This window comes from Barbus barbus, assembly GCF_936440315.1.
Source record: "Barbus barbus genome assembly, chromosome: 31".
Taxonomy (NCBI): Eukaryota; Metazoa; Chordata; class Actinopteri; order Cypriniformes; family Cyprinidae; genus Barbus; species Barbus barbus.
This window is the reverse complement of record NC_136759.1, coordinates 12,613,907-12,628,854: the sequence shown is the minus strand read 5'-3', so window position 1 is coordinate 12,628,854 and position 14,948 is coordinate 12,613,907. Positions and strand designations below refer to the sequence as shown.

The 14,948-nt window shown below is 36.5% G+C and overlaps 1 protein-coding gene across 1 annotated transcript in view; it reads left to right on the top strand.

The window, feature by feature from the left end:
- Positions 1-8,177: 8,177 nt before the first annotated feature.
- LOC306851129 (T-box transcription factor TBX4-like) overlaps positions 8,178-14,948 on the top strand; it is a gene marked incomplete at both ends in the record, with an annotated part of 12,596 nt that continues 5,825 nt past the window's right edge. Inside the window, 4 exons of the mRNA XM_079387240.1 lie at positions 8,178-8,321; positions 8,521-8,615; positions 13,032-13,151; positions 14,617-14,764. Coding sequence (XP_079243366.1) covers positions 8,178-8,321; positions 8,521-8,615; positions 13,032-13,151; positions 14,617-14,764 — 507 coding nt within the window. The remainder of the gene's footprint in view (positions 8,322-8,520; positions 8,616-13,031; positions 13,152-14,616; positions 14,765-14,948) is intronic.

The following is a 14,948-nucleotide window of genomic DNA, read 5'->3' as shown; positions in this document are numbered from 1 at the left end:
GTTGTCACTATGGCGGTACCCTATGGGTGGCCCTAGATGGTAATTTTCCTCATAATGTATCGTATAGGTACATATTACTACTTTAAAAGTACACATTAGTACCGAAAGTCTACATATAAGTACCTTTTTGAAAAGGTTCCACCCCAGTGACAGCTTTTGCACCTTTTTTCTGAGTGTGGCTGTTAAATCTAAACATTAAAAAAAATTCAATCACTTACAAAAGCATGCACAATTTTTTTTTTTTCATATTACTTTTTGAAAGAAGCATGCCCTAACAAACAGCAAAAAAACAAACAAACAAAAAAACAACAACAACAAACAAACCTATTTTTGCATGCACCCAGGCAAGCCTGCCGCACTGTGAAAATCTTCCTAAGCGCTCACTGCTCTACACACAGGAAGGGTGCTTATGGGAAGAGGGCTAATGGTGGAAGAAAAGACACAGCATGCATGCTAAACACTCTGACTGCACACAGACATCTGAGCTAATGACTATGGCAGTATGGGGTTATGCTGGTTCCAGGGTGGCGGGTCGGTCGGAGGTTTTACTATGAAGCCATTGTGATGTCACTGCTCTGTACTGACTATCTGCCGCCGGGCACAGACAATGTCCTAGTGTAAAGACAACTGCACATAATGCTCTTCTGAGAAATACAGCAAGCCGAGAAGAGATGAGCGCATCCTCACCCGATAATTTCATGCCAAAGACTGTTACCGCAGTATAAACCAGTTAAGTAGTGTGAAAAGACTGGATCTGTGCAGGATAATCAGGATTTTGGAAATATCTGAGACCATAATGCACAGTATTGAATGAAGATTTCAGATACGAGAAGGGAAAAGAGAGAGAGAGAAAAATGTAGGATGAGGGGATTTTCTGGCCCCCCCATCAGCCTCCTTACACTTTGTTGTTTATTAGCAGAGACCCCTCTTGCCCATGACCAATTATACAGGCAAATGTTTTTCTAAGGAAAAAGAGCCTGCACTCCCATACACATTAATCACTCACTGATGCTTCCACAGGGATACTGATTCAACTGACAGAAATACAGCAGTATTCTTCAAATCTGATTTAAAAATCTTTAGTCAAGCAATTTTTATACTAAGAATTGTGTAGATAAAAAAAGAACGGAGAAAACAGATTACAAATAAAACACCTTTTAACAGTAAAATAGCTTTCATAGATATAATAGAATTATGCAATTTTTTACTTACAATATCACCATTTTTTAAAATGTAATGTGTAAATTTAATTTATATGTTTATGATATAAATTGAATATAGATTTTACAATAATAATTTTATTTTAAGATATTTATTAGGGAACCAGCAAGGTTGAATACAGGCTATCCCTTCTTCTAAATGACAAAACTCAAAAAGATCAAATCAAGGTATATGTATTAAGCATTTTTGCCAGTTTAAACCTAAAATTAATTAGTCACACAAAATGTCATAGCCTTTTATGGTGAATATTTAACCATCGACGCTAAATTCGATTAAACATGTTAAAATTCACATTTTTAAAAACTGTATTAGTAATCTGTAAAGCCCCAAGGAACAAAAAATATGTATATTGTACAACGACGCCGAATTATTTACAATGTAGGCCTACTTTAATGATCAATATTTCAGCGTGAAATTTTGAATGATCATAGCATTTGTATTATTAAATGAGATGACTGATTTATTATATAGGCTACTATCTATTTGGTGTTTCCATCCGTAATAGGTGTTGTTCACGGTAAACATTTTTCTCGAGGCAGAGTAGCTAAACGAAAAACTAGCGGTCTGACGGCAAAGCTGTAAGTTTTGAGAGCATCGCTCAGTGTCCATTCGGTAACACCCTGCTCTCAGAACAGAAACTAACCCTACTGCTGTTCCTAATTTCAAGACCACGTGACGGTGGGAGTGAGTGAAGTTTAAATTCCCTTTCAGAAAGGCAGCTCAATTCATCCCCTATAAAAAATCATCCCTTTTATAGCGACATCTTATATAGCACGCTAAGGTACAACTTGCCTACTTGAGGAATCCCCAAGAAAGCGCCCATCTTGAGCGAGTCTCACCCTGAGGTTCACACACACACAGATCAGTGAGGTGGAGGTAAGACCAATTATTTTCAATCACGTGTGATATCGGTAACTAATGCATTGGGGTTTAAGCAAATAAATACTGCCTAAAATTATTATTCCTCATGAGAATATTTTTGTGCTTCCAGCCTATAGGCCTATGACGTTTTAGATGGTTTTATTTAGTTGTGAAATAAGACAAACATTAAGCATTATTATTTTTTTCTAATCTGTGACAGGGTGTCAGTAACAGTTGAGTCATTAGACCAGCACAGTTACGAAACAATTGCAAGAATGAAATGTTTTGTGATTGAACTAAACAATTAATGACCTATGCACCTATAGGCCATATTTAATGATTATTTCAAACAAACGTTACGCCTTTTAAACTGTAAAGTAGCTATATACTTCAATATAAGTCTATTGACAAAAAAAGTTTGATATAAAGCAGGCGGGCCTTCACGTGAATATAATCCAACATTTTGACATTTGGTAAACGTGATATAATTATACTTGTTGCGGCTTACATTGCCTACATTAAAAGATGGCTGAATGTCTGGACAAAGATCGTTTTAGAGCAATATTTTATGAAAAAGTGATTGAAGAGACATTGTAAGTACGGTGGAAAAACAGCAAAAATAAATTCCTTAAAGTATATAACCTACTTTATAGTCCGTTCTATTATTATTATGTTTTAATATTCTTTTAGTTATTTATACATTTATTACTGTATTTCTGTTTTTAGAAAAAGGTTTAGAAATGAAGCGAACGTACCTATAATAAACTAAACAAACGTATCGAACGAACGTGTAACCTTATTTAATGCTCAGTCAAGTTTTTTATTTAAATTAATTAAATTTTTTTTTATTAAACACATAGGCCTATATATTTAATCACACATGTAGCAAAAGTTTCAGCTTTTAGGAGGATAGACTGTAGGCTACAGATTAGCATTTTAATAATCAAAACACATTTGTCTACATAGACGAAAGAACATAATAATATTGGCCTGTGTCGTCCGGGATTGCTCTCAATAAGAGGGTAAAACAAATGAAACTAACCTATATCATTACACCCATGACTGAAGCCTATCTCCTAACACAGAAAACCGTCTTGCATTATTCCTGCGTTTATTCTTATCTGCGTGACCTGTTAGGAAAATTACATTGGCGAGAATGACAAACGGGTTCGAGAAGGACATATTCTGGCTGCTGCCATTCATTTGGTCATGTCAGCAGTAGATATAAGTCAAGGCTCCCACGGCCCTCGAACTTCTCCAGGTGATTTATTGATCTTTCAGCCTCGTGCTTCGACCCATTTACTCTAAAACCGCAACCATATTTCACTGGAAATGCTTGGACGTTTAAACGAAATCCTCAGTAGATTTTAATTTCAAACATGCGAGCTTATAAATGTGGAACAAATATGCAATTTTTTAAAAATAATTTTAAGCTGTGAAAATGATAGAAAGCTCATGACATACAAAAATGACATTGTTACATGGCTAACGTTCAACCTGTTTGTGCCCTAGCATGAATGGGTGATTCTTCAATTAGAGGCACTTAAGTAACGAAACATCTTCAAACTGTATCGTCTTTGTTAAAACATTTATCAGATCCTTTTTTAAATATCTGATGATAACCTTGATCAGCCTTTGAGTGGATTTTGGTATAAAGTGTGGTGATCATACATCATACCACCTTGGTATAATGGAATAATGTGTTATGTGTGATGGTAATGATGTGTGATAATGGCATTTTGACAGAAAAAGCCTTGGAATTGATAAATGACAAAAACAAAATGACAGAAAAAGTAGCCTACTTGCTAATACTCAATTCAAATGATTTCAAATTAGTTCAGACTATTAAATAATGACTGGTATGTAATTGGTAATGACAAAATAAAGCTTATTTTATCATAGTCCGAACATCTTAAAATGTATTCTATTTATAATCTTCAAATTGTCACTTTGCTGTCCTTGTAATCCTCTTTTGTAATTCCCATTTCCATTATAAGGCAAATGTCATGGAAATTAGATTTTTCTAAAGTGTTCAACTCAAGTGTTGTCTAAAATGTTTGGCAATGAGAGCAGGCATACTTTGATTTATATATGCTATATGACTATATATTTAAAACAAGACAAACTGGGGTGAATGTAAAGTCGAATTTCTATGATTTAAATATTTGTAATGGGGAGGTCTGGGTGGGGAACAAGCGGAAAATATAGGGAAAAAATAACTTTATTATTATTAAAAAATTATATTTTTTTCTTCAAAATCGTTTTAGGGGACAGGAAACAATTTCCCCCATATGCCAAGTAAACAAATCAACATTCCAAATGTTCTTTTTTTGTCCTGATACTTGAGGTATTTTGAATACCTGCATTTTATACTATTGATGCGGGGGAGAGAATAAGGAGACGAGGCTACAAGTCATGTTTTTCGATGAATAGACTTGTTTTCCTCATGAGAGGACCGTTCGCGAGTGAACCCTGCGCATCGGGTTGTGTCGGGTTTGGTGTTATTGAGAGCAACGTCAGCGATGAGGCGCGGGGGGGAAGGAGGGAATGAGTGAATGAGCCAACATATTCACCCCAGTGCTTTAACAATTCAAGCTGTTCCGCGGATACTTTGTGTTTCCAAGAAAACATCACGTAGTGACCATTTGCCTCTGAGACGGGCACTCACCAGTGTTACCACGAGGCTCGCGGCGGTATTTGAACAGAAGAGACAGCTCTGTCTGCTCATGATCAGAGACAGGGGATGCTGAGCTGCTACTAGTGCACTGGACTCAACGCCACACCGGGACGTAACTTCCTGCTGTAATGTCGCAGTGGACAAATTATTGCGCGTTGGAATGATATGGAGGATTTCAGAACATAATATTTTATGAGGTAATATTATATTTGTTCTCAGTAGGTCACATCATGCTGCTCTGAAATCCATGTGCCGGACTGAACCCTCACTTATGGGTGCATGGAGGGCGGTAATGCGATTAGACGCAGTTGATCTATCCTTCTTTATCAAATTAAGTGATTAACGAGAAAGGTCACGCTTTCATAAATAAAACCCTGGCTTTGGTTTTTCTTTAACAATACCTAAAGGTCGTCTTAGCATGTGATGTAGGCTAAACAACGCAACCTCAAGTTCATATTACTGTACACTAACTGTGTAGCCATGCTATTGTTTTTATTATGATTCCTAAAAAAGACTATAGCCTTGTTCAACCCTTACTTCTTTTGCAGTAGCCTATTTAATACTGCGTAGAAATGTGATCTTTTACAACACCTTGTGTTTTTGCATGCAATATTATTGTGATATATAACAAAAGAAAGCATTGCGGCCTGCATGAGCGTTCTCGCTTAATATTTGAAATGAATTATTGGGTGCACATTGTTTACATGCATATAGGCTACACATTAGATAATGCAAATACTTTGATGATCTTCGTGTCAATCCCTGATCCATCCTTTTACCGCGTGGGATGGAGTAGACCTAAGGCCTTAAAGCATCAGCTTAATTCATTCGGATGGCACAGCGCTTGATAAACAATTGGCAAATGTCGCTAGATTATTTAGACGCTAATATATATATATAAAAAAGAAGTGCAAATGTGCAAAAACAAACAACAACAACAACAACAAAAACACTGATTATCGCAAATAAATAAAGACTGACGTGAATGCAAAAGAACAAAAATATTCACATAGGCTACCGCATAACTGCTCATTTTAAACTACAGACTTTTGTTCATTTATTTTTTAAATCAAACCAATAATAATGTTTTTCCTATTTAATTGTAGGTAGACTAAATAATTAAATGAATAAACAACATCTATTAATAATAAATATTACTATTAGTTTAAAATAGTTAAAATAGTTATACCACAGATATCAAGAATTTACCGTTATAACTGTTAATCTTTTCCCCCACACTAATGCTTGAACATAATCCAAAAACAATCAAAAGAAAGAAATATGTATTCAATTGAATCATTTGTGTTATAATAGAACCCAATTACAATATTTTATTGTTCAGCGTTCAAATCCAATTGAATTCACATGGTTAGAGGGCACCTGAAGGGGGCCAATCCATTTCCAGCATTTTTCATGTTCCCACTGTGATTATGTCAAAACGGCAGTGACAAAATTTGTGCAGTCATGGGATAACAATATGTTAAAAATGAATGTTCTAATATAATACAAAAGGGTCTTATTCCTTATTTAAGTTCCAAAACAATTTTGGCTTCAGAAGAGCATTTATGGGTGCTTTATAAAACCCCCCAAAAAACAATACACCAATCACAGAAGCCTATAATGAAATATATATACCTTTTTTAATCTACAAAAAAAACCAACCTTAACTAACTCAATAACCAATTACAGCCAAAAGGGCTCTTGATAAAAGAAGTGTGCATTACTAAACCTATGTGCTCTAAAATATCATTGAATAAATATTGCGGGAATATCACTAGACTCACGTAGGAAGGAAATTGTGTTGTCGTACTGTGTTGGTAATGAATGGGCCTGTTCTCTAACACACATTGTATCCAGTCAAGTACAGAACCAAATGGAGGGCCAAAGATAGGCCGCTATTAAAACATGCATCAAACCTGTATAAAATAAAAAAAAAACAGAACTGGATGATGGACTACCTGAAAACTCATCATGATTCCAGACTCATCAAGATTATCGCAGGTTTTCCAAAGTCATTTAAATGAACTGGGTGAATTCTGACCACAAAAGCATGGCCAATTTAGTGCAGCCAATCCTTAAACAATTGTATTTTTTTTTTCAAGTAGGGATAGTTGAAATTTGGTCAGCGTTGAACATTTTGGACAACAGGCTCTGGAAATATCCCGCCAACCTCAGTGTGCACAGAGCAGTATCTGCCAGGAATAGTTTAGCGGATTATATGTCTGGGGTGACAGAGATGTAAACAGAGCCCTCGCTCACTGGGCTTAGTTAAACAGTGTAAGTGAAAGGCACATTTTGGACTGGAAAAGTCCAGGGTTGACTTGCTGTAGCCTCATGGTGCCTGTCAGACTTTATCTTTATTAGCTTTGGCAAATGCCTGCCCGAGTTTACACGGAATCCCGCTCTTCTCCTTTTATCTGAAGGGCGCACACTCACATTGTTTACATACGTGAGATTAGGAGGGTGGGAGGAGGTGGATTTCACCATGAGAATGGTTTGGTGTCCGCCGTGCAGATAGGCAGCATTTATGGAGGCTGTTTGCTGTAGTACAGTAATGAGACATACCTCTGGTGTGATGTCTGAGTGTGAGCAGAGAAGGGGCGTGAGAGCGAGGCTAAGTTTGTGACCTCCCTTAATGGAATCAGCAGTGTTTAGCATGCTTCCATAAACCCGAGGTGCCCGAATGCTGGAAGTGTAAATATTTAATCTTGCAATACTTCAGAACAAACGGATCTCGACCCCTTTCCTTGAAATGAATTGGACAGGCCATGTTATGAGGACAGACTTTCCCTCACAAAATGTAAATGTTAATGTATGCTATTTCTCAAATTTTGAAGCCCATGTCTTGTCTGTGTGTGTGTATAATCAATTACAGCAGACTATGAGAGAACAAAGAGAAACTATGGCATCTGTGGTATTTTCATTATACGTACATCATTAGGTCGTTTTAGTTTGTGTTAAAACTACAGGATAAGTTTAGTTTTTTTCATAGGCTTGTTTTCTTTTTATAGTTTCAATTGAGTATACACTATTATATATTTACATTGACTGAATTACTGGAAATAAATCAAGAAAAAAAAGTATGTGCTTGTATTAAGGGTTGTTTTTTGTGTGAACAGAAATTCTAAGAATTTTTTTTTTAATGTTTATTATTGAATGTATTATTTTCTTAGATTCATAATCTTAAAGTATATATTATTTTTCCACATCATTATGCCAGGTTTTAGCAGAAAGAAAACAAAATAAGCAATGAGATAATGCATGAGCATTCTCAGTTTTCTATTTTATACAAAATGTTTGTTAAAAAAGTGGAAAAAGCCAGGTTTCAGTTTTCATATTAACCTGAAATGATTTTTCCTATTGTGAAAGTTAAATAGTGAAGTCATGATTTAACTAATATTTCTGTAATTTTACAGAAATGCTACAGGAGAAGGCCTCAGCTGTGGCTGATGAAGGTATGACCGTGGCCCAGTTGGGTGGGCGTCCTGAGCTTGCCAGTGATTCCTCACATTTAGGGCTGCCTACAAATCCCAGCATTCCCCAGAACAATGAGCCTGACCAGGTAGCCAATCATTTGCATTCTTTTAATGACGCCTGACTTGTAGGTCTTTACATATGCAAAGAGATGTCATGTAACATAGATTTAAAACACAATAAAAAGAATTAATAAATATAAAAAGTTAATATATTAAGTACCATTTTTACGTTTTTCTATCGACAACGACTCATAAATTTATCTTTTTTTGTGCATGAACCTTCAGAACATTGAAAGCATCAAAGTGGTTCTTCACGACAGGGAACTATGGAAGAAGTTCCACGAGGCCGGAACCGAGATGATCATCACCAAAGCAGGCAGGCAAGAAGAGCGTCATTCCTTTTTCCATTTCAATCCATAGGTTCACAGTTTCTAGATTTTCATAGATTTTAAACATTAGCAGACACAAAGAGAAAAGTGATGTTGTGATTGGGATACAAAAACATAACTAGGCCGTCTCACTTCCAGTAAGAAATGCAAATGTGAAACCTTGAAATGCCATGTGCTTTTAATGGAATGTTTATAAAATATTACGTGAACAAGGTAAAGCAAGGCCGAATTCCTGTGCCTACAAATATCTAATTGAAAACACAAACGGCTGCCCCGTGTGTTAGATTTAATGTGCACTGTGGATTAAGAGCAGGACCCTGGATATTAAGCAGAGAATGAGTCAATGCTCTCTGCCAGTCTTAGCCAGCAGTTTCTCAGCGCTTCTCTCTGTGGAAAATGCAAAAGGTCAACACAATTTTTCTTTAATGCTGTAACATTGTGAGGGATGGGCTTCCCCCTGTCCAACTGATAAAGTGCTTCAAGAATCCTTAAACCCTTTGAAGAGCCAAAGCACTGTTCAGTCGGACAGCTGTGCACAGAACAGGAGACTGTACTTCCACATAGTTCAACAACAGATGGGCTCATTTCAGTTTACATACTTTAGTGTATAATGGTCACCAGGCCTCTGTTAAAGATGCTCAATATGTCAGTCGAGCCATGAAGCAGGAAGAGCTTTTCACCGTTTCATTTTCGTTTTTTTGAGGGGATATGACTTGTAGGACATTAGACAGCCATTCACTGAACTGTAAATCTTGAGAAAACTCACCAGGTTTCTTCACGATGGCTCCCATTACACAAAATTGAGGCCAATTTCATGCAATGATTCTCATCGTGGCCTTGTGTTACATAGCAGGTTTGAGCCATGTCTGCACGGTATATGCCGTTTGACAGTATAGGTTTACGCTGAAGAAGAATACACTGTTACATAAAATTCATCGGGTGTAATACAATAATAAAAACTGCTTATGACAATATTTTGCTTCTGCGAATTCCACAAACAAGGTGAAAATCCAAATAATATAATGTTAAAATTTTAGTGTTTTAGTTTATCAAAAAGCAATTTAGTTTAGCATAAACAGTAAAACAATCCCCCAGTCATGTGACTAGCACTGCATTCTATGCAGAGAAACTGGGTCATACAGTTTTAAAGAATATTCTGGGTTCAGTACAAGCTCAGTTAACAGCATTTGTGGCATAATGTTGATTATCACAAATTTCCATTTGTCCCTTTTTTCCTGGGTTACATTTATAAACATTAATATATTCACTTTCAATAGTTTAGCCACAAGACATAAACAATGTGTGTGCTAGCATAATTTTAATGTGACAAACCTTTTCTGTGCAAAGTTTTATCCAATTTGAGAATTCTGTTGACATGACAGCATAACAGTATGAAACCTAAAATGACAGCGAAAGTGATGATTTAAACTGCTTCACAGCTCAAGTAATTTAACAGAATAACTCAGTGCATTAATAAAATGATACATATTTCTGGTTTTGAATTTCCCATTTTTCCCAAGTCATTTTATTTTTTCGTGTGGTACTCAACATTATGTATGCTGTCAATTGAACTTTGTGTTGAACTCAGAATATCCCTTTGAGGGAATGATGAAACTTAGCTGAACTCTACTACAACATGCGCATACGTGTCATAGGCCCAGTACTAAGCATGACTATTGAAAGCAGCCGGCTGGTGTTACTTGTACACAGCCCGTCAAGAGTAAGCATCAGTGAGGCTGATGAGAGAAGCACTGTGCCCTGTTTGATCGTGTCTCCCAGGCCCTAAAGGACCTCTCTTGCTTCATCATCAAGCTCCTTTTGATGTAGGCGTTCTGCCGACTCTTTCAGATAGTATGAATCACTGAAAGCGCAGGCGTACAAAAGTGCTAAAAGAAACAGCTGGCATAATGCAGATGCTGACACCGATGAGATACACTTTCATATTTGCCATTTCTCAATGTCATCTTCACTGACGCACAGGCCCACCCGTAAACAGTGCTTTTACTGAGATAACTAAAAAAGTAATCATATCAAAAATTAAAAAACTGTCAACATTTACTCACCCTCATGTCTGACATTTTTCTGCAAGAATACAAAAACGATAATTTGGAAGAATGCAGAGGTCCAAACAACACTGCAATACATATTCTTTTGTTCCACAGAAGAAAGTTAGTCATATGCAACGACATGAATAAATGATGACAGTATTTGAATTTTTGGGTGAACTATTCCTTTAAGAAACAAGAAAAAGAAGGAAATTTTGCACACAGCTGTTCCCATGCCAAGGACAGCTCTCCAACTTGACTACCTACAGCAACAGAATGCTGTCACAGAGCCACTGTAAGGCCCCTTTAGACATGCCATGTGATCTACTGTGGCAGCCACTATGTCAAAGTGTTGCATAAATGGAAAAAGCATTACATATCCCTCAGGTGTTTACATATGAGTCTTGAGTAAATGTGTTTTACTCTAGATTTATTACATCCTCACAGTTAGTACTGTAAATACTGATGTTAATTTTTCCTAACTGTATTTTCTTAACATGAATAATTTATTTTAGATTAGCATATTTTGAAAACGTCTACATGTTCAGTACATAAAAGTACACAAGAACTTTTGTAATGTTTAATGTAACATTTTACAGTAGGTTTTATTTAGTTAATGCAACAGGTATCATCAAATGTTAACAGGTAACTATTAATAAACTATTTTACAGCATTTAAGTTTGTTAATTTTTACATATACATTTTTTTTAAAAGTTGTATAAATGTACATATTACAAAAGAACATAATGAACAATAGCATGTTTATAAACTAACTTTATAAATGCATAATTAACCTAGATTTTAAAAATAGTTCAAATAAAAATTACAATTCTATAAAAATGCTGTTAATTTGTTAGTTCATCACACTAAATGCATTGACCAATGGTAACTGAACCAATGTTAGAACCAACATTGACATAGAAGGACAAGGAAACACAGCATTATCAGAAGTAGCCTGGTGGACAGGTTTGTTTAAGATGTACCTGATGGCTTAAAGCACCTCTTTTGCAATCTCTTGCCCAGAGTGATTTACATTGATTGGATTTCAGGCCTGGGCCAGACATGGAGCTTTACCTTTCTGTGAGCTCTTCCTCTGGGTATTAGAGGTAGTGCTCTCAGGAACTTTTTACATTGTGCAGGCCTGAGCAGCTCTGCATTTGCAAATGCAATGAAATGATTCAGTTCAGGGCACATTTATTTGCTGTAATAAATGTACGATTGCTTGTGGAACCCTTTAGAAAGCCTCAAAAAGTAAATGAAGTGGAACTTTTAGAGGAGTGGGGTAGTTCAATAGGGCTGTTTATCTGCCCACTGTTTAAAAAACCTGCCATTAAAAAGCACTCAGAATTTATAAGGGGACTCGATCTTTTTGCAACTTTGCAGAAGAGATAAAAAAAAAAAAAAAGATTATTTTGGATATTTCATGTGAAGAGGTCACCAAAGGTAGCACCATTGATTTGTTTTATGACTGCGTCTGCTATATCAGCATATTCTGTCTGTCATCTCAGCTTTACCTGTATCTGAACAAAATAGAGATCCCACATGTTATAGAGCGGCTCCTTCAAAACAGAGTCAATCCCTAAAAATATATATCTGCCCAAAAGCAAATCAGTACCAGGTACAGATCATGACTCCTTATATGGGGTTGTCAAGGATAACAGTTACATTTTATGCTTTACGTTTTATGATTTTTTTTTTTTAAAGTGTAGCCTTTTATAGTAGAACCATTTGTGTGAGATGATTTGCAGAGGATTGTCTGGAGATGCTTGAGCATGCAGCCTTCTTTGAGATTTAAGCAACCTTTTGTGCTTCTTAATCAACTAATCTGTCCTAAAACAGGTTAAGCTGTTATCTGATCACTAATCGTGTATTCATCCGCCCAAAACAAACACTTCCCGTGATTCTCTTGCACTTAAGGCCTGTTAAAACCCTCGAAAGAGCCGATAAGACAGACTCATCCATGCTTACTGTCAGTGCTCAGCTGTTGCACACGCACCCTGGGCATAAGTCGTTTGGACAAAAAAGCTGTTCCTGTAATGAGCAATAAAGACGAGATATCTGAATGACACAAATGGGATAAGCCTGTGTAGATGCGATTGAAAGAGAATGACCTCAGTGAGCACTAAAGCGCATTAACAAGTTGCCAAGTTAGATCTAAAGGCATTTAAGGACAAAACCATGGTATAAAAATGGAAATTAAATTATTAATAAAAATAAAATAAGTAATGAATTAATTAATAAAATTGTTTCTCATTGTTTAACAACACCTGAAGTAAGGTTATCTATTTCAATGTGACATCATCTTTCAATGGTAAGGCACTTTTTCTTTTAACCCTGATGGTATCATTTGCACTCTTTTTAGGCGGATGTTTCCCAGCTACAAAGTAAAAGTCACAGGAATGAATCCCAAGACCAAATACATTCTTTTAACTGACATTGTTCCAGCTGATGACCATCGGTACAAGTTCTGTGACAACAAGTGGTGAGTTTAACATCCCTCTGTCTATATTTAATGTTTCCACAGGGGAAGACATTCTTTAAAAAAACAAAAACAAAAGAAGCCAAGCTCACAACAGAGTAATTAGAATTACAAATTCTGGATAGTTGTTTAAGGATACTCTGTGCCTTTGGAAATTCTGCTTGAACATGCAAGTGCAAATGCGACTGGATCAGAAAAGTGACTGGTCCCTCGAGGCATCTGGACAAACACTTATCCACATTACATTGCAACGAGACAAAAATTAGCATGTTTTATATTCTGCTGTCTCCTCCAGACTATGTGATTCTAAGTTTGTTGTCTCGAGTGGACAAATGGCACCATTTGCACTATCTACACAATACAATTTTTAACAAACTTGATACACTTTGGAGTACACGTGAACTGCCAATAAACAATATATAATAATATAATAATTATTAAAATAATTATTTCCACAATTTGTTTGATTTGCAATATAGAAGTAAAGGTCACTGTCAGTAGTTTTACTTTTACTAATACCTTGCATTCATGAATATAATGTTGGTAAATAATAAACAACAAAGAATGCTTTGGCCTTGTTTTCAATAGTCTTTTCATAAAAGGGGAATTTATCCAATAAAACACTTTTGCAAAGGTCAACACTGAAAGAACTCAAATTGCAGCCATACTTATTAGCAAACAATGTGCAGTCTGCATCAGTTTAACTATGCAATGCTAGCTAGTTCTGGCTGTGGATTGTCATTAGCACACAGTTAATTACTGTAGGCCAGAGCAGGCAGTCTGTCAAAACCAATGGGCTTAAAACAGCTGGGTTATGCATGCTGTCCTCTTTGTGACCCTGTGCCTCTGGCAATGCCACTAGATATGGGCACTATCCACCCATGCAACAATTGGCACCACAAATAATAAGTCAGATCTGGTTCAATCCAGCATGGAAAAAATAAAGTAACGATGGCACGCAAATCTCAATGAATTGCATGTTGTGTTACGAGAACGAGTATTTTATGACCATTTTTCAAAATCTGTGGATAGACTGGAATTCCAGCATTTGCCAGCATCGGTTCTGGAGATCTTCAGCGACACCTTCGAGGCACACAATTAGCAGTGATGTTATGGTCAAAGCAGCCACCCCAAATCTTTGGGAATTACTCCCATAATGTCATGGACATAACCACTCGTGCTCTGAATCTGTCATTAAAGTACAGATGTTCTGCATAAAGCCCTTCTGTAGCCTGCTGCTATATCCTACAGAATTTGTGCAACACTGAAAAACTGTTTTCCTTTTTAAACGCTATGGCATGATGTCAAAGGTGCTGGAAAGCTCTGTCGTACTAGAAGAGAAAAACTGGGGAACATAGCCTTAATCGCTACACAAACAACTGTAAACTACAGGTCTTTTGCAAATGTTGCGAGTGCCCTTTAGGGTTGTCAAAAAAAACTAAAGAAACTCTTATATTCTTTTCCATAGGATGGTGGCAGGAAAAGCAGAGCCTGCAATGCCTGGAAGACTCTACGTCCACCCAGACTCTCCTGCAACAGGGGCCCATTGGATGAGACAGCTGGTCTCCTTTCAAAAGTTGAAGCTGACAAACAACCACCTTGATCCATTTGGGCACGTGAGTGGCTGTGAACAAATAATTTTCTAAAAATCTAAGCTTTGACATTAAAACTTTGTATTTGATTAGACAGTGAGCAAAGAAGAGAGAATTACAAGTTGGACTAGGTGGGACACCAAACGTGAACATAGCAACCAATATTTTGTTCAGTATTGTGACATACATCTAAGTGAAATGGATTATT